Consider the following 20,400-nt stretch of genomic DNA (forward strand, 5'->3'; position numbering starts at 1 on the left):
GAGAGAACAAACAACCTGTCAGGGGTACTTATGATAAAAAGTTTGGTAAAGAAAAAATAAAATGCTGTCACTCGCCTCTTTGTTTGCTGTGAGGCCACTTGGTACTCGATGTCTCCCAGAAGAAAGCAATGCCTGAATCTCTGACTTTCTAATACTTATCATTGTCTTCTTTGATTGTGAAATTTAACACACGTGCAGAAAGGTGTGCAAACATAAACATACTTTTAACCAATAATCCTAAAGTGAACCCTGGAGTAACCACCACTCTGAACAGGGGGAGACTTGCCATCCTTCCCGGGGCCAGGCCCTTATCACTTCCCCATCCCACTCCAAGAAGTAACCACCATCCTCTGTTTTTAAGTAATCACTACTTTGCTTTGCTTGTAGTTTTATCACCTACATGTGCACTCCTAAAGAACCAAGGTTAGGTTTTCCCATTTTGTGAACACTTGTTCAAGAACACCTTGTGCGTTCTTCAGACTCTTGCATCACTTTACAGTTTTCAGATGTGCCCATGTTGGTGTGAGCCACGAGACTCCACGTGTTTTCACTGGTGTGAACTGTTCTGTTGTATGACTACACTTTGTTGTATTTATCCAGCTTGCTAACAATAGGTATCAGAGGCAGTTAGGAAAAACAATGGTTTGGGCAGTTAAGAAAAACAATGCCACAGACATTCTCATACACAGCTCATGGTGCAATTTTTAAAATAATTAATTAAAATGCATTTTTAAAAATAATTAATTAATTTTGGGGCTGCATTTGGTCTTTGTTGCCGCATGCGGGCTTTCTCTAGTTGCAGCGAGCGGGGGCTACTCTTTGTTGCAGTGCGCGAGCTTCTCATTGCGGTGGCTTCTCTTGTTGCAGAGCACAGGCTCTAGGCGCGCAGGCTCGGTTAGCTGTGGCGCACAGGCTTAGTTGCTCGGCGGCATGTGGGATCTTCCCAGACCAGGGATCGAACCCCTGTCCCCTGCATTGGCAGGTGGATTCTTAACCACTGTGCTACCAGGAAAGTCCCTCATGGTGCGCTTTTATCTGAGTTTTTCCAGGGGACATACATAGCAGCGGGACTACTGAATCAATTTGACTAGACACTGCCAAACTGTTTCCAGAAAATCTGAGAGTTCCCAGCATTCATATCTTTGCCAACACTCGACACTATCAGGATTTTTAACATTTGACTGTCTGGTACGTGATGTGATGGTAGATTATTTTAGAGCTTCGTGAGTGGAATATTTTTGAGAAATTAATGTATAATATCCATGGGCTGTTCTTTAGTTTGCAAAGAGTCAAATGCACAAATCTAAGGGGACAGTGTAGTAAGTGTTTATAATATATTTATGTAATCTAATCCTCCTCCAGATCAAGATATATAGTATTTTTTTACTGCCTGGGAAGATTCCCTTGAGTCCTTTCTCACTCACTGTACGTACCCCTTCACACCACTATTCTGACTCTTATCAGCAGAGATTAGTTTCGTCTGTTCTTGAGCTTTGCATAAACAGAACCATGCAGTACATGTTCTTTTGTTTTTGTGTAAATCATCATTTTTAATTGCTGCACACTATTCCCTTGTATGAATACACTAAAACTTGAATATCCAGGCTCCCCTTGGTAGACATCTGGGCTGTTTCCACTTGGGGGCTATTATAAACAAAGCTCCTGTGTACAGGTCTTTTTGTAGCCATTTGTTTTGGGAATATACCTACATGTGGAATTGCCGGCTCAGAGGGTACGGCCTACGTGTAACTTTGGCAGCAACGGCTACACGGCTTTTGGAAAGGCCGCGCCACCTTCATACCCACAGTGGTTGTCCTGGAGTGCCAGCAGTGCTGTGTCCCAGGGCTAGTTTCTTTTAAAATCATGTATTTGTGGCCAATGATGCAGTGGCAGTTGACAAGGCAAAGCCTAGCCACTGCTTTAGAAGGAATTCAGATTGTTCTATGACTGGAGTCTATTCCAGGGTAGTCTTGATTATAGAAACCTCAATCCTAGCAGGTGGGATATGGAAAAAAGAACAGATGCAGACGCTCCAGCTTTCACCACCAAATGAAAACACTTGGCCGGGTAGTCACAAGTATGTGCAGATTTACGTTATTACCTCCCTTTCTGCTAGATGCCTGGATTGAGTCTAACTATTCTAGGACTTTGTCCATAGATCTGGTGAGCTGACAATGAGCATCCCAGGGCAGGGGAGAAGATGGATAGAAAATATCCCCAAAGTGGGCCCAGTGAAGAAACTAGTCAACAACTGGGTGAGGTATTCTGCAAAGAAAGTTTGGTTTTCATAGACCCAACTTCTATTGGTGAGTTTTAACAAGGAGAGCTTGCAAGAGCCTCATTTTGTGACATCACTAGAAAGGCGTTCTCGAGTGATAATGTATTTGTACTTTCACTGATAAGTTTCTCAGAAGAGCCTGGGGAGGGTGGACAGGGAGAAGAGCCATCTCGTCCTGACTGGTGTCTGAGGCAATTTCTAACTGTCCCCTTTATGTTTTCCGTGAAGGAGGAAGATACTTTCCTACGCACTAAGGTAGTACATTCAGCGGAAGAGGAAAGGACAGAAAGCAAGGTGATGAGAGAAGAGAGACAGGGACTTCCCTGGTGGTCCAGTGGTTAAGAATCCACCTGCCAACGCAGGGGAGGTGGGTTTGATCCCTGGTCAGGGAACTAAGATCCCACATGCCGCAGGGCAACTAAGCCCACGCGCCGCAACTACTGAGCATGCGAGCCACAACTAGAGAGCAGCCCGCACGCCGCAACGAAGAGCCCGCGTGACACAACTAAGACCCGATGCAGCCAAAAATAAAAATAAAGTAAAAATATTTAAAAAAAAAAGAGGGGCGGATAGTCAAAGCTCAACAATCAAACAATCACTACTAGCAAGTTTCCTTCCAAAAACAAAATAATGGCTCTTTCTTAGATGATTGACATGAGGGAGTGGTCAGTGTTCTAGACTAGGTATATGTACAGTCTGCTGGATTTTCTTTGGGTGGATATTATGAAAAAGAATAGAAAGTAGGTAATCGAAAAACTTGAAAGAAAAATAATACATCCTTTTTAATTGACAGAGGATATAATGTACATTACTTAGCATTGGTCAATTGGGTAATTGATACATTTTTACACAAATTAACATACAAGTTTATTGTTTTATTTTATTTTTTGAAATGGACTGCTTTTTAAAATTTTTTAAATTTTATTTATTTATCTTTGGCTGCATTGGGTCTTCGTTGCTGCGCGCGGGCTTTCTCCAGTTGCGGCGAGCGGGGGCTACTCTTTGTTGCAGTGCCTTCTCTTGTTGCAGAGCACAGGATCTAGGTGCACGGGCTTCAGTAGTTGTGGTGCACGGGCTTCAGTAGTTGTGGTGCACAGGCTCAGTAGTTGCAATGCACGGGCTCAGTAGTTGCGGCACGCGGGCTTAGTTGTCCTGTGGCATGTGGGATCTTCCCAGACCAGGGATCAAACCCATGTCCCCTGCATTGGCGGGTGGATTCTTAAACATTGCGCCACCAGGGAAGCCCCACAAGTTTATTTTTTTTAAGTGGGTTTTGAAAACATTAGAATTAGACTAAGCTCTTTGAAACCAATATTTCTATCAGGTGTGGCTACTTGCAAGTCCTGGTTCTTATATACAAAAAGCATTGTGAATGACTGGGTCAGAGTGATGAATAAGAGTCACAATTTCTGGGCTTCCCTGATGGCACAGTGGTTGAGAGTCCACCTGCTGATGCAGGGGACACGGGTTCGTGCCCTGGTCCGGGAAGATCCCACATGCTGCGGAGCAGCTGGGCCCGTGAGCCATGGCCGCTGAGCCTGCGTGTCCGGAGCCTGTGCTCCACAACGGGAGAGGCCACAACAGTGAGAGGCCTGCGTACCGCAAAAAAAAAAAGAGTCACAATTTCTTTTCCTTTCCAGGGTATGCTGGCAGTAGCGTATATAAAATCCCTGATTAGATACATTTTAATGCTTCCACCTATGGCTCAATGGATAGACAGGACCAGAATCAATGGCAAATCACCTCTCTTCATTCTATTTATATTTTTTCATGCTTCCAAGTTTGTAAAAATCACAATTTGCATAGAAAAATGAACACCTAAGAAAGAGCACTTTCTGGGACTTCCCTGGTGGCGCAGCGTTTAAAAATCCGCCTGCCATTGCAGGGGACACGGGTTCGAGCCCTGGTCTGGGAAGATCCCACATGCTGCAGAGCAACTAAGCCTGTGTACCACAACTACTGAGCCTGAGCTCTAGAGCCCGTGAGCTACAACTACTGAGCCCATGCGCCACAACTACTGAAGCCCGTGTCCCTAGAGCCTGTGTTCCGTAACAAGAGAAGCCACTGCAACGAGAAGCCCGCGCACCACAACGAAGAGTAGCCTCCGCTCGCCACAACTAGAGAAAGCCCGTATGCAGCAACAAAGACCCAACACAGCCAAAAAAACAAAAAAAAAAGAAGAATTGTCTGAGGAGATAAGATCCAAACTGAGACCTGAAATAATTAGAGGGAGACACACTTGCTTTGAGCTGAGGGAAGAACTTTTCTGATATAGGAACCAGCAACAGCAATGTAAAGGCTGGAAGGGGTAATGCTCCAGGCAGGCTGGAGGGAGAGGGGGTGGCATTCACCTCCCTTCCAGGTACCTCAGGGCTGGCCTGTGTCTGTCTGTCTTCACCAGTACATCAGCCCAGGGCTCACACCCACTGGGCGTGCAACACTTTTGCTGAATAAAGAAGTAAACTTTCTCAGAGAGGCTAAGGAGGCAGCCATAGTTCCAGCTAGTGAGTGGCAAAGCCGAGATCCCCGCCGCAGCCTGTCTGGCTCCGAAGCCCATGCTCTTTCCACCCTAAGACTCTAATAATGCCTGCGATGGCACATGGAAGAAATGCTCCCCCAGAATTGCTGGGACTCCCTCCCGGGCTAGGTTGCTGTGTTCACAGAGAGACTCTGCAGTTCCTCACCTCACCTTGGCACATGTCTGGGCACCCTTTGTGGTGTAAGTTACTTAACATGATCAGGATAAAAGCCAGACGTTAGAAACCTTGATCTGAGCTCCAGAACTGGGCACGAGGAATAATTCTCGGGCTATGCCAGCCGCATGGGAGCAAACCAAGAGCAGGCTTTTACCAGAAGACTAAAGTTGAACCAAACATGCCCACAAATAGGAATGCTCACGTCTTCCTGTCAAATACCAATGATTAACAAACACATTCACTTGTGTGTTAAAGAAAATATATGCCCTCCCCTCCCAGGGGATAATTATTTCTCTGTTATACTGAAATAAATGTTCAGGTCTAAAACTTCAAAAAAAAGTGAACTTCCTTTGCAGGTAACTATTTTTTGCAGGTCTCCTCTGACTTTTCAATTAGGAGGTAGAGTTGAAACCTCATCCTGGGCATCTCTGTCATCCTCCCAGTAACAGGTATCATATTCCTGCATATAACTGCCTCTTAGAGGCTAACTGTGGATAATGAGGAAGGATTACACGATTATGCCGGCGCACAGGTCATGAACCGAATGATCACTATGCAGTGAGTTTACTGCGATTTGGGGATTTGGGGGCTAAAGGAAGCCTACTGCTTATCTTTAACATATGAAATGTCCTGCAATGATCATTGTGGAAATGAGATTACACAGACCCACTCAAATGCCATAGCTGACGGAATGCTTCCTCTCAGGCTGAAGAAGAGGTACCTGTTTTGAAGATTCCAGAATTCTTCGTAGGGTGATTGTATTAAAACAGGATGAAGAGCCAGGGGGAAGGAAGATCTATCCATCATTTAGTATATTTCAAACCCCCAACCTCATAATCTATATTATAGACTGGAATTCCAAGAAAGTGTTTGATGAACTGAGAGTTCCCAGGCACCTTCTGGGAAGGAGCTCAGAGAACACAGCGTGTTGCCCATAACATCAACTTTCTGTGCATTTTTGAGGCTGCCCAGTGCAAATTTCCCTATGTCTCACACCCACCACTACTGCTATCAACATCAAATCACAAAGGAGCAGACGGTCTAAGTTTTGGCAAAAGTGTTTTATTCCCTTGGCAAACTTCCATACTACCTACTTCCCAGCTCTGCGTGAGGAGATTTCTTCAGAGATACAAACGAAAATTGCGAAGCAACGGACGTTTTCTACAGTGAAAACCTCAATGAGCCGTTTTCAGTCACCCTATTTTGCTACTTTCACTAGGTTTATTATTGCTACCCGCTGTATGATTGAACAGTTGTAAGGGCAAAACGATCCAAAATCCTACCTGCTTCCACGGAACACTGATAACTGGTTTTGTTTCCCTGAGAAAAAGGGAGTAAGATGTTTGTTAAGCTCTGCAGAATTGGCTAATGTCAAAAGACATCCTCCCAGAAAGGCGTGAAGATGTCTTTATCGTAGCCGTGGAGATGAAGGGGAGATGTAGTAAGGTTACTAATGCTATTTCTGTCAATGTCTTTGGAATTCTAATTAGATTATTCAAATCTTTCAAATCATTACAGTACCTCTCATCTCCACACCTCCCTGTGACAAGGGTACTTTTGAAATTAGAGGCTCCTGATGTCATAGGTAATGATGCATCTCCAATAATCAAGTTGCAGGGAAATTCCTCCAATAAAAAACAGTTGGGTAAGACAGAACCCATCTATCTTACTTTCTCTCCCCGTTTTATGCTTGAGGATACGACGTCTGCTGCACAGAACACGGCCTAGCATTTTCCATTCTAGTAGCCGATGGTATTTGCTCACATGCGGCAAAGTTTAATGACTTGTCACGGCTACTTAAGTTTTTTTCCCCTACATCTGAGGGGCAAATCAAGAAATTCATAAATGAAAAGTTACTTGAAAAGGGAATAATTTTAGGATAGATATGAGGCACCTGGCAGGTTCAATGTGTAGGAATGGTACATCTTAGGGTGTTCTGATTTATAACACATGCATTCCGAGTGGTACCTGAAGAGAAACAAATTGCTTACTGTTAACCCAGATCCATTTGCAGGTAATAAATGGATGTGCTCTCTACCCATCAAATAATGGGCCTCATGCCGTTCAACATCAGTGGATGTGGAATGGGTGTCATACTCCATCCTCTGCAAGATAACCCATTCCTTTAGGTGGAGACCTTAGCCCTTCACATCCCAGCAAAAGGAAGTGCACGCAGCTTACTTACCATGATGTACGACGCCCTTCAACCCATGGATAATAGGATCCAGTGCAGAATTGTCCCTTGGACTGACCTATATGTAAAGGAAACATGGTTGGTTAAATCTATTCTGGCATCAGACACAACAGTCTCAGTTTAATCTTCTAAAGAGAAGGCGGGGGAAATAGATGCTATCTAGCAAGCTGCTTGGGTCTCACATACACCATGGCTCCCACCAAACACAGGAGATTTATGACATAATAAAACCAAGTGAGGATGTCTAAATCAAAAGAAAGAAACTTCTCAGAATACATTAGAACAGGAGAGAAATACCGTAGTCCTAGCAAAATCTTAAAAAGCAAGCAGACTATCCCCTTGCTTTGTTTTATTAAAAGTAGACCCCAATCGGCTAAAACGTCATTGAAAGTCATCAGAGAGCAATCCGTCAGTGACTGAATATTTCAATACCTTTTTGGGATTATGGTTTTTTCCTCTTCTTTTTAAAAATGGATCTGTTCCCTGCCGGCTTACTCTCCTTTTTAAGGATCCCGATTCCCTGTGCTTAACTTATGCTCAAAGAGACATTTCTAAGAGTCACTCGAGCAGGGAAAATGTAGAGCGGAAAGGAGCTCGAAGAGACAGTGTCTCCAACCTCCCTTCCCCGCTGGAGTATTTTTTTACGTTTTAATTTTACATTTTTTAATTTTGGCGGTGCCACAGGGCTTGTGGGATCTCAGTTCCTCCACCAGGGACTGAACCTGGGCCCCAGAGCGAAAGCGTCAAGTCCTAACCACTAGACCACCAGGGGCCTCCCCTCCCCCACCCCCCAGAGTTTTTAATCTGCCGAAGAAATGTCAAGCCTCTTTGATCTTCACCCTCACGCCCTCCCCTTGTGTTCTGATACTACTCGGCATAAATTCTCATTCTTGTCCTTTCTAGAAGATTAAAATTCCACCAGCGTATTATAATTTTGGTTTTTAAGTTCTTTCTTTTAGACATATTGAAATAGCTACAAATGAAATGATTTTGCTTTCAAATAACTCTGGAGTGGATATCAGAGGAAGCGAGCCGGGTATAGATGCACCAGGACTGGCCATTAATCAATCATTTAGGATCTTAGGTGATGAGTATCAGAAGGGTCATGATACAATTTTCTCTACTTTTGTGTATGTTGAACTTTTTCCAAATAAAGAGTTTCCCCAAATCCATTATCTATGGTCAGCATATCTCCTAAAATATTTTCCCCAGGGTGTTATTTACATTTAATCCACTTCTAACACAATAAGGTTGAGATACTGACGAAACTTTCAACGGGTAGCAAGACCCAACTTGATGTTTCCTGGTTAATCCAGATGAATCCAGGGCCAACTTAGGTTAAGTTTTAAGGTAGCTGAAAAATGGCCACACCCCTTCCTCCCTTATAGATCCTCCCTGTCTGGCTGCCAATCCTAGTTTGCTCTCTAATAATAAGTCATACTTCACAATTTCTTTCTCTCTTCTGCCTCAGCGTCTCCAAGTTAAAGCAGTGGTTCTCAACTGGAGGCCTTTTTACCTATCTCTCACTCCCCATTCCCACCCAGGGGATATTTGACCATGTCTGCTGACACTGTTGGTCGTCACAAGTAAGGGTGGAAGGGCGAGGCTATTAGCATCAAGTGGGTAGAGGCAGGGCTGCTGCTAAGCATCCCATAATGTTCAGAAGAGCCCCCCAGAGCAATGAATTATCTGGCCCATAATGCCAACGATGCAGAAGTTGAGAATGAAAAACCCGGACTGGATGCTCTATTGAGTTAACAGCGATTATATATTATTGTCTGGAGCCCTGAGTTACAACTAAATTCAAACACAGGTGTCATTAAGTATGGGGTTATGTTTATAGACTAATAAAATGAGGTGGAATTTGGTACTACATTGTAAACACTACAAGTACTACAAAAAAAAAAAAAGTATTAGTGTATCAGATCACAATGATGGATTTCTGGAAGTTGCCATGAGTGTAGCTCCAAAATTGCCCGAAAGGAAGCTCAAACCACTGGTTGAAGCACAAAACATTTCTGAAAGGCAAACATCCACAGAATACCACAAAATGAAAAACAATCATATTTGCACCATGGCACAGACTAATCAAAAATTTTAAAACATGACCAAAAACGGAAACACAACTCAAGAATGCAAGGTAAGAGAATCTACCAGTAAATGGCCAAACTTCAAGTGACAGAACAAAGTAAGAGCCCACAGAAATATCTCATATCAAACTGAAGTTACAGGCAAAAACACGGTCTTCTTTCTCCCATGTCCAGATTCAGTCTGCGAGACATGTTAATGCCAGTTCAACTACCTGAAGTTACTTTAATGTATGTGGGAAATAGCAAAATGGCCACAAACTCCTGCCATCCCTGTCACATGCATCTTGGCAATGTGATTGGCCACTCCTCCCATCAAGAGCGCACATCAGCCTCTCCACTCTTTGAAACTGGGCTTGGGGATTTCCTAGTGGTGCAGTGGTTAAGAATCTGCCTGCCAATGCAGCGGACACGGGTTTGAGCCCCGGTCCGGGAAGATCCCACATGCCACGGATCAACTAAGCCCATGCACCACAACTACTGAGCCTGCGTTCTAGAGCCCGCGAGCCACAACTACTGAGCCCGCCTGCTGCAACTACTGAAGCCCGCGTTCCTAGAGCCCATGCTCCACAACAAGAGAAGCCACCACAATGAGAAGCCCGCACACCACAACAAAGAGTAGCCCCTGCTCGCCGCAGCTAGAGAAAGCCCACACGCAGCAACGAAGACCCAACGCAGCCAATAAAGAAATTATTTAATTAAAAACAAACAGACAAACTGGGCTTGGCCACATGCTTTGGCCAAAGGGACAGCAAATATGAGGCAGGGAGACGCTTATACAGGGATGCGAATGCAAGGGTTTATCCTCTCTTGTTAATCTTTGAAATCCTGAAACCACCAGGTGAGGAACTCCAGGCTAGCCTACTGGAGGATGAGAGACCACAAAGAGCAGACACATGCAGTCCAGGCTGAAGCCATTCTAGACCCACCAGCCTGCCAACTACCAGACAGGAGAGTGAGTCCATTTGAGACCATTCAGCCTCAGATGGACCACCTGCAGTCTGCAGAGACCAGCCAAGCTGGCCTTGACCAGAAGGACCGCCCAGCCAACCTAAAGTAACAAAGTCATTGTTGTTTCAACTAATTGGGATCATCAATTACAGAGCAAAATTTAGCTGAGTTTCATGACTGTGTACAGAGGTGGAAGATGGGGACAGGCTATAATATCAATAATTTTCTTAACCAATACACTTTGCTTATTTAAAGTTTGTCTTGAAAGTTTCTCAGTGAGATGCCACCATCACAAGGCACAACATCTACCATCAACCTGATCAACTCATGTGCTTCTACAAAACTGTGTTAACCCCTCCTCTACCATGGCAACATTTCACGGATACTGATTTTTGATCCCAACTGTGGGGGGATGTTTTGTAGTCAGGAGGGCACTTTAATGCATTTAGTCTCATCTGATGATGTGAAACTTCAAGGAAACTGTTCCTAATCCTCTGTGACTTACATCCACCAATGATGTCTGTAGCCCAAGCAAAAGGAAAATAAGCTGATAACCTACTCCATCTTCAATTTCTGGTTGCTTCTGACTACACTATCTCTGTGCCTGATTACTCAGTCCTGGTCTCATTTGAGCTCAAGAGCCTGACCCTAGATTCTAAGCAATCCGGAAAGTGAAAAGCCTTCTCCAATGCCCATTTATCTCCACAGCCTCCACTGCTGGTTTATACGGCTGGGGTTGAGAAGATGGACAGAGAGAGAAAGAATAACGGAGATCACTGGCTGGTCAAAGTAACTTACTAATAATACAGAGCCTACTCTCCAGTTCATGTCTTGGATCTAAACCTCAGGGTTAGAATCCAAAGAGCATGTTAATAAGTGGGTTTGTTCCAGAAAGGCATAACCCTAACTGAAATATTCCCTTCCACTCACTGCCTCAACCAATTTGCCACGTAAAAAAATCCAGGGACATAACCTAAGCAATTTGGGGAGCTTTGAAATATGCCTACGGAAAGGGTGTAGCAGCAACCCTTGTTTATACTCCGGTCTCTGCCCTGGGTAGAGGAGGCCAAGGGGTGGGGAAAAACTGCAATTTTTAGAGCTCCAGTGTCCTCACCTGTGAAATGGGGATAAATCTCATAATGTTATGAGAATGAAATGCATGAAGCTTGGAGTGTAACGCTGAGTACAAATGCAACATTCAGGAAGGGCTGGATATGACAGGGCAACAACCGGACCCAAACGTTCAAATGTAAATGAATGTCAAACAACAGCAGTTTTAGCCCTGAGACTTCGCAATGCACTTGGCTCTAAAAGCAATACCTCCTTGAGTTCGAATTTCAGATGATCCAAATTTATGTTTTATTTGACATCCACTCCCTTTTGTAATATACTGCTCCTGCTAAAGCCACAGGAGGAGTTTTCCTAGCTCTTGAAATCTGCTTCCTTCCACTTTAAGATCAAAGGAGTTACGCAGTAATACGGAAAGGGCAGCAATTGCAAAACTGAGCTTAAAATGGACGAGAAGAAATGGACACCCCTTTCCCTGCAGAGTTTGTGCTCTCATTGCAAAACATAGCTTAGGGCACTTCCAATACAGATGCAACAGAGGGCTCTGAAATGAAAGCTTTTAAGTTGTCTTTGGATATAACCAAAAGACAAAGAGACATTAGCAATACAGGAAACCATGTAGGTTTGGGCAAAAGGCCAAATTTATATAAATGCTGATGAAATCTAAACTTCATAAATTTTTTTTCCTAAATAATAGACATAAGGATTCAGCCAACTATCAATTTAGTAACCAACTTACTGATAATCTCTAGAGATGTGTTGATAATCCAGGCTCTACAGGCAGACAGACATTTATTCCTGCTTGAAGCAAAATGACATGAGGCAGAGAAGCCCCACCAGACTGTGTGTCTGCATTCGGATGTGCTGCCGTTTACTTTTCCCATCCACGGTGCCATGTGGCCCTTGACTTGGATCCTAATAACCTTCCATCTATCAAGTCCTGGCCATCTGCTAAATAGGATGTCCAAGACGACCTAGTTGCCTTGAAACTGACATCGCCAGCTGCTCCTTTGGTCCTATAAATGTTGTATCCAGCCAATACCCTCTTGTGGGAAAAAGGATTTATGCCTGCTGAGGGTGAATGGCTACACCATTAACCACAGCCGCGGGGGAAACTGACAAACAGCAGGACCAGAGATTCTGCACATCCTTCCTGAGTTGCAGAGATGATGATCCGTCCAAGCTGATGGTTAGCAGGTAACTGTATATTCAGAAGCTAAAGTGTTTATCAGGACAAGGGCAAGCACTTCTTAGGAGGTCTGATTTCAGATCTGATTCTTCTCTTCTTCCACAGCTCTTACCTAAAGAGCCATGTAGCAAGGATGCTGCAGTTTCTTTCATTCTGACTTCAACACCTTGGGTACCACTCACCAGGTTTTAGTTCAAGTTGCTGTCAAGCAAAAACCATTCATAACTTGGCTGTTTTACAACACTGCATTTCAGTTAAGGCTTCTCCAGAGACAGAGCACCAAACAGATTCCTTTATTAATAAATAAATGCTTGTCAATAATTTCAGAAATGTATCTATATGTTCAAGAAGATAAGAACGGGACTTCCCTGGTGGTCCAGTGATAAAGAATTCATCTTCCAATGCAGGGGACGCAGGTTCGATCCCTGGTCAGGGAACTAAGATACCACATGCTGCGGGGCAACTAAGCCCACGCGCCACAACTGCTGAGCTTGCGCGCCTTCAATTACAGAGCCTGTGCGCCGCAAACTGCAGAGCCCACACCCCCTGGAGCCTGTGGGCCACAACTAGAGAAGAGGAAACCCGCAAAACACAACTAGAGAGAAGCCCAAGCACCACAAGGAAGAGCCCATATACCGCAAGGAAAGATCCTGCATGCCTCAGCAAAGACCCTGTGTGCCGCAACTAACACCCGGCACAGCCAAAAATAAACAAGTAAATAAATACTAAATAAATCTTAATTAAAAAAAAGATAAGAGCATCAAACTACTAACCACTGATCTATACTGAAAACATCATTCTTTGGTTGGCTCTTCTTTTTATTTTTATTTCTTAATTTTTTTGTGGTACGCGGGCCTCTCACTGCTGTGGCCTCTCCCATTGTGGAGCACAGGCCCCGGACGCCCAGGCCCAGCGGCCATGGCCCACGGGCCCAGCCGCTCCGCAGCATGCGGGATCTTCCCAGACCGGGGCACGAACCCGTGTCCCCTGCACCGGCAGGCAGACTCCCAACCACTGCGCCACCAGGGAAGCCCCGCGGCTCTTCTTTTTAATACTCAGAAATTTGACTTTTCTTCTTGTACACCCTATCGTCTCAGTTTCTAACGCAGAAATGTCTTTTTTCCCTTTTGATATCGCAATAACATTTTCTCTTCTCTCCGGACTGTTGCTGCTGAAGTGGGATTACAAACGGTGGAATCAGAGGCATCGGTGCATTTACCATCCCAAACTGCCATGGCAGAAAGTCAAAGAGACACGATCCAGAAGGTGTAATGGCCAATGAAGAAGGAGCTCTGTAAGGCTGTAGGACTTTCTATGAAACGAAGGATTTTCACTTCCCAATCAAGTAACAGCAAGTATGGATTTCTGGCCAGGAGGTTTGGTTTAACTTCAAAGAATGAATTTCCACAGTCGTAGTTAAGCACGATCTAATAGATATGCAAAATATCACAGACGCATCTCACCGGAGAAGGAAGAGCTCCTGTCAGAGGGGAAGGTCACAGTCTCATATCATCATCTATATTCCAGCACTTGACAGGACACACACACTCCTGGGACTGGTTTCCATCAGCAGGTGAGAAAATTCCTAATTCCCCAGCCACGGGAAGGGATTAACATGAAAAAGCAACACAATTATAAATGCTAATAGGATTTGCCCTCCTCACTTCCAATGGAACTTGAGCACGGACATGGCTTACTTCCTGTTAATTCATAATATTCGTGGAAACCAGTCAATTCACAAGTTATCCGTCTCCAGATAATTGAAATGCACGGCCAGAGAAGGCCACAGAAGAAATGAATTGAATGCTCTTGGTCTTCTTAAACTGACCATTCTCTATCCCTCTGCCCACACCTCTCCAGCTCACCAGAGGGGATTTACCACTTAATTGTCAGACTTGGCTTGGAAGAGTCTATTACTGGAAAAACCAACCCAGCAGGGTGATAGCAAGGCCCAGCAGCAAATCTGCGCAAGTGCAGATCTTGCCAGCAGCAGTCATGCCTATTGTCAATACAGGTGATTTCTCATTTTCATGAGGATCAAACTGCCTTGGGCTGGGTATACAGTGCCATTTCCTCTGCCTCTGGACTCACTCAACACTCAATTTCAAAGCCAAAGCAGAAGAGAGGGAGGGAATGGGCAGACCGGGGCATCTGACCAATGGAACTTCCATAGGGGCCCACATGGTGATTTCTGTCCTTCTTTGTCTTTTTAATGCGTTGTGTTTCAGAGCCAAGAAGATAGTGGGGAAGCGTTTACAGCAGTTCAGGACAGGGTGCCAGGGCCTGCCTGTCCCACCCCTGCCAGTCTTCTCGGCGTAAAGGTTGCTCTTGAACAGGGAAGAAGCAAAAAAAAATTCCAACCTAGCAAAGTGTGACCCAGAGTCTTAAGCTACAGCACAAACCATTTCACACAGATATTGTCATGACCTTGGAATTAAACAAACAACAAAAAAGTTGGGAAGCCTGGGGCAAGAGAAGCTTATTTCAGGTTCAGTGACTCGCTGGCACGTTTCTCTCGATTCAGTGTGGCAATGCTGGACAATGTTGACTTTCTCTTGTTAATAATCCTGCCACGCACTGAAAAGCCCCAACAATATCAAAGGCTTGGGGGAGAAAGCAGAGCTGACTGCTTCCACGTGTAGCCGGTGACTTCAGCTGAAACACATTAGATGTGAACCCTCACCCTTGCTTTTTATTCCCTCCAAGCAAAAAGCTGCTCGGGGCACTCCATTTACAAAAGACTCGGGAATCCAGAAAGCATGATGTGGGGACTGTTTTAAATCCCCACCACGTATGCAGCAAGAGAAACATGAGAGACAAAGCGTATCAGATCAAAGGGGTCGCCAGATTGATCCTCCTCTTGAAAAAATTCCTCCTTAGGAGTAGGTAAGGGCATCATTTTGGATAAACCTTAAGTCCAGTAACCAAGCATCCAGATGGCATATGAAGGATGGGGGAAGACTATGTAAATATCATGTAGGTATATAATATTAATATAATTTAATATATAAAATATTAAAACAAACCTTGCTCATCTTATATAGAGAGTATGTGATAGGGGGTAGAAAAGATGATAGGATGTCTTTAGTCCAAATCGTAAGAACCCAGCTCTTAGGCTCATTCACTCAACAAATATATGCTGAGTGCCTACTGCATGCTGTGGCAGGCTGACTCTAAGATATCCCCCAATGGTTCCCACTCCAGGTATTCAGGCCCTACAAATCTCTACTCTTTGAGGCTGGGCTGATCTAGTGGCCTATTTTATTTATTTATAAATTTTTTTTTTTTTTTTTGGCTGTGTTGGGTCTTTGTTTCTGTGCGAGGGCTTTCTCTAGTTGCGGCTAGCAGGGGCCACTCTTCATCGCGGTGCGCAGGCCTCTCACTATCGTGGCCTCTCTTGTTGCGGAGCACAGGCTCCAGACACGCAGGCTCAGTAGCTGTGGCTCAGGGGCCTAGTCGCTCTGCGGCATGTGGGATCTTCCCAGACTAGGGCTCGAACCCATGTCCCCTGCATTGGCAGGCAGATTCTCAACCACTGCGCCACCAGGGAAGCCCTATTTATAAATTTATTTATTTACTTCTGGCTGTGTTGGGTCTTCATTGCTGTGCGTGGGCTTTCTCTAGTTGCGGCAAGCGGGGGCTACTCTTCGTTGTGGCGTGCGGGCTTCTCATCGCGGTGGCTTCTCTTGTTGCGGAGCACAGGCTCTAGGCACACAGGCTTCAGTAGCTGTGGCACATGGGCTCAGCAGTTGTGGCTCGCAGGCTCTAGAACACAGGCTCAGTAATTGTGGCGCACGGGCTGAGCTGCTCCGTAGCATGTGGGATCTTCCCGGACCAGGACTCGAACCCGTGTCCCCTGCATTGGCAGGCGGATTCTCAACCACTGTGCCATCAGGGAAGTCCCAAGTGGCCTATTTTAAACCAGTAGAATGCGGCAAAGGCAAAGGGAAGTCACTTCTATGATTAGGTAACAAGAGATTCTCATCTCCATCTTGCTAGCAGACTCTCCCTGTTGCCTACTGGGCTGTGAAGTAAATAGCCATGCTAGATGGGCAGGTATGGTGAGGAACTGAAGGGAAACCGAGGTCCTCAGTAAAACAGCCCTGGAGGAACTGAATTCTGCCAACAACCTAAAGTGGGAGTGGGATAGATCCTTCCCCAGCTGAACTTTCAGATGAGACACCAGCCCGGCTGACCCCCTGATTGTAGCCTTCTGAGAAACCATGAAGCAGAGGGCCCACAGAAACTGTGAGATGGTAAATGTGTGTTTCAGGTTCTCAGCTTCTAGTAAGTCGTTATACAGCAGTAGATATTCACATATCAAGAACTGGGCACTGGGATATGATACTGGACAAGTCACAGTGCTTCTCCTTACAAAGCTGAGAGTCTAGTTCTAGCTCCCACCGAGGGGATGAGGGCCCTGGCTTCTGTGAACAATCCACACTTCACCACTGTGCTCACTCTGCATCACCTATGAAAAGGTACTCCCCTTCCTTCTGAATAAACCCTGACCGCTCTTAGACCTGAGCTGCTATGTTACATCACAGCTTCTAGAGTTTGAGGGGAAGCAATACGTTTAGAATCCAAGTTCCAACCAGGGAAACGTGGCAAAAATAATCAGCAACCTCCAAGAGGAGCCAATGATCACTGATCATCAGCTCTGGGGCAAAGAGTTTTCAGTAGCTTTTTTGTTTAAGCAAACATAGAAAAGCAGCAAGTTGCAGCACCAAAGCTAACGCCTTCTTAATGAAAGCTGTCCCTGGGCAAGGTGCACAGCAGAATGCACAGGCGTGAGCAGCTGTTATTTCTGAGTCATAGCAAGCAAGCCAAGTGCAAACTAACTACACACCCCAATGCTTTTTTTTTTTTCTTTCGGATGGGGTATTTCTACTCTCTGCTTCATTTGGAGCACTGAATGATTGCTCCTATAGCGTAGTCTCTGAAGACTGATTAAGTATCAATCCAGTCTCCCAAGCAATACCTCACAGGGCATTTCCTATTCTAAATCATGCATTCATGGGAGGGCTCTGGTGCCTGATACTATAAGGGGGACTTATGCTCCCTGTCACTGTCCTTTAAAATCATCGTGTTAGGGCTTCCCTGGTGATGCAGTGGTTGAGAGTCCGCCTGCCGATGCAGGGGACACGGGTTCGTGCCCCGGTCCAGGAAGATCCCACATGCCGCGGAGCGGCTGGGCCCGTGAGCCATGGCCGCTGAGCCTGCGCGTCCTGAGCCCGTGCTCCGCAGCGGGAGAGGCCACAGCGGTGAGAGGCCCGCATACCGCAAAAAAAAAAAAAAAAAAAAATCATCGTGTTAACTCTTCCAAACATCCCACTTCATCCACTAAGAAACCAGTGAAAACTGTTTTCAGCAGACATTGTTAAAGCTGTCAGTGTCTGGTTAAAGAGCCTTCGGTAAACAGTGTTTTAGGGGGATACAAAAAGATGATTTAAGTGGACCAATGTCTTCAAATCCACAAATTAAAGAAATTCCCTTTAAGTAAGTGATACGTCTAAACAAAGGCCAGCCCCATCTCAAGGAGGATACAGATCAATGCTAACCTAACAGTTCAGCTTTGTATTTAAAATGCACCTCAGTTCAACAGAGGATAAAATTAAATTGCAACAAGCAAAGACAAAATCTTTCCCAGCAGGTTTTGATTGATAGAACGTGCCATTTGCAGCAGAACAAAATGGAAAACCAGAAAGTTTGTTCCGAGGAATCACTGCCTCACTGGGCCAACTTCCTCTTCTTTGAGAAAATAATATGACTTCTTCGTAGAGCATGTAGGCTACTTATTTAAGCAGCAGTACTCAGGATTTTTCAATTCCTCCAGCAGCTCAGTTGGAAACAATGGCTCCAGTGGGGTATAAGTGCAGGTAACATTTAAGCGGGAAGAAGCTTATCTTATAAAAACTGCCATTGACAATAACCTGAGAATAGATCACTCCTTAGAAACAATGCAGGTGGATCTCCTGTACTTGAATGTGATGAACTCACCTGCAAAAGCAACCTGGGTTTCTAAGACTAGTGCAGGGGTTAAGTGCAGAGTTTCTGAAACCAGGTCGGTAGACCCAGGTTCAAAAGTTTTCCACTTAACGGCTGTGTGATTATGGGAAAGTTGATTACAATCCCACTGTGCCTCAATTTCCTCATCTGTAAAATGGGGATTACTCCCCCATAACCTCACAGGGTGGTTAAGGGGATTAAATGAATGTTTAGCCCAGTGACTAACATATTCAAGATTCATAACAAATGTAGATAGAGTCACTCTTTCCCCAAAGAGGCACCATGACCAGGCACACACAAAGACATAAATACAACTCTACTTCTGGTTACAGACAGACCAACAATTTGGGGGTTCCAACCTAAATTCAGTCCATCATGACCTCCATGCCAAAATTTCATTCCATTAAAATGGTACCGTCTTTCAACCCAGTAGACCAATCGCCAAAACTTGGAATTATTTTGATTCCTCCCTTTCTTGCCCCACCTACATATGATTCATCAGGAAGTCCAGAAGAGGGACTTCCCTGGTGGTCCAGTGGTGAAGAATCTGCCTTCCAACGCAGGGGACATGGGTCCGGTCCCTGGTCGGGGAACTAGGATCCCACACGCCACGGGGCAGCTAAGCCCGCGTGCCAAAACTACAGAGCCCACGTGCCCTGGAGCCTGCGCGCCACAACTAGAGAAGAGAAGCCCGCGCGCCACAACTAGAGAAGAGAAGCCCGCGCGCTGCAATGAAGAGCCTGCACCACAACAAAAGGTCCCGCACGCCTCAAAGAAGACCCCGTGTGCCGCAACCGAGACCCGACACAGGCAAAAAAAATAGTCCAGAAGATTCTACCTCCTCAACATAACTTGAATTTGTCCACCACCTCTTGCCAGCTCCTCCATTCTGACCCTAGCCCAGGCCACCACCGCCTTGAACCTAAACAACCTCTGACCGCCTTACCTAACTGGCTTCCCTGCTTTCTTTACTGCATCCTCCAGGAAGTCCTTCTCTACGCAGCAGTTACACCAGTGGTCCTCCCCTGGCTGCCCACTGGAATCCCTTCTAATCAGCTTGCAGAAAAAAACACAGACAACAACAGTGACAAAACACTGTTCCCACGGACCTGAGGTGTGGCCTGGGTGCTTAAAAGCTCTCTAGGTGAGTCTGAGAGTCACTGAGAATGATCTTTTAAAAATTAAATCCAATCACAACACAGGCCTGCTTAAAAGTGTTCCAAGATCTGGGCCCAGGCCACCTGTAGGTTCTTATCCCACAATAATGATATAATAATAATAATTCTTTTTATTCCCATGGTTCACTACAGTCGAGCCTCATTGTCCTCCCTCCTCTTCTTCAAACACCCTGAACATTTCACTGCCTCCAGGCCTTTGCCCCGCTGACCTTCTGCCGAGAAGCTTCCTCGTTCAGCTCCATGCCGGGCAGGTTCTCACTTTTCAGACCTCACTCAGTTCAATATGACTCAATCACAAAGCCTTCCCTGAGCGCCCATCCAAACTGGCCCGTCCCATGTATTCGCTAACCATCACTCTGTTTCGCTCCCTGCAAGCACCAATCTCTGCCTGTCATCACCTGAAGGTCAGGTACAGCCTAGGTGGTTGGTGCCTTAGAGAAAATCCAGGCTGGAGGGTCCTTGAAGTTCCAGCAGGTCAGAGGTCCTCATCCCCTCCAAGTGTCACCAAGGTACCACCTGTGATACCTGCTCTCTCATAGAAGTTACTATACTTCACTTTAATGACCTATTGAAACACCTGCCTCCTGACTGGGCTGAGAGCTCCCTGAAGACAGGGCTCAAACTTTCAATGATGAATTGAAATTATAATGGAGTAATCACAGTTCAGGCATATAAAAGTGGAATCGACATACAAACGTATGGACACGAAGGGGGGAAAGTGGTGGGGGTGGGGTGGTGGTGTGATGAGTC

At 45.3% G+C, this 20,400-nt stretch overlaps 1 protein-coding gene across 2 annotated transcripts in view; it reads right to left on the reverse strand.

Moving 5' to 3' along the window:
- PTPRG (protein tyrosine phosphatase receptor type G) overlaps positions 1–20,400 on the reverse strand; it is a 736,510-nt gene that overhangs the window by 167,727 nt on the left and 548,383 nt on the right. For both annotated transcript variants that reach the window (XM_082848957.1, XM_082848956.1), the window contains exon 6: positions 7,160–7,226. In XM_082848957.1, coding sequence (XP_082705083.1) covers positions 7,160–7,226 — 67 coding nt within the window. The remainder of the gene's footprint in view (positions 1–7,159; positions 7,227–20,400) is intronic.

The sequence above is a fragment of the Leucopleurus acutus genome (assembly GCF_964270905.1).
Source record: "Leucopleurus acutus genome assembly, chromosome: 10".
NCBI classification, from domain to species: Eukaryota; Metazoa; Chordata; class Mammalia; order Artiodactyla; family Delphinidae; genus Leucopleurus; species Leucopleurus acutus.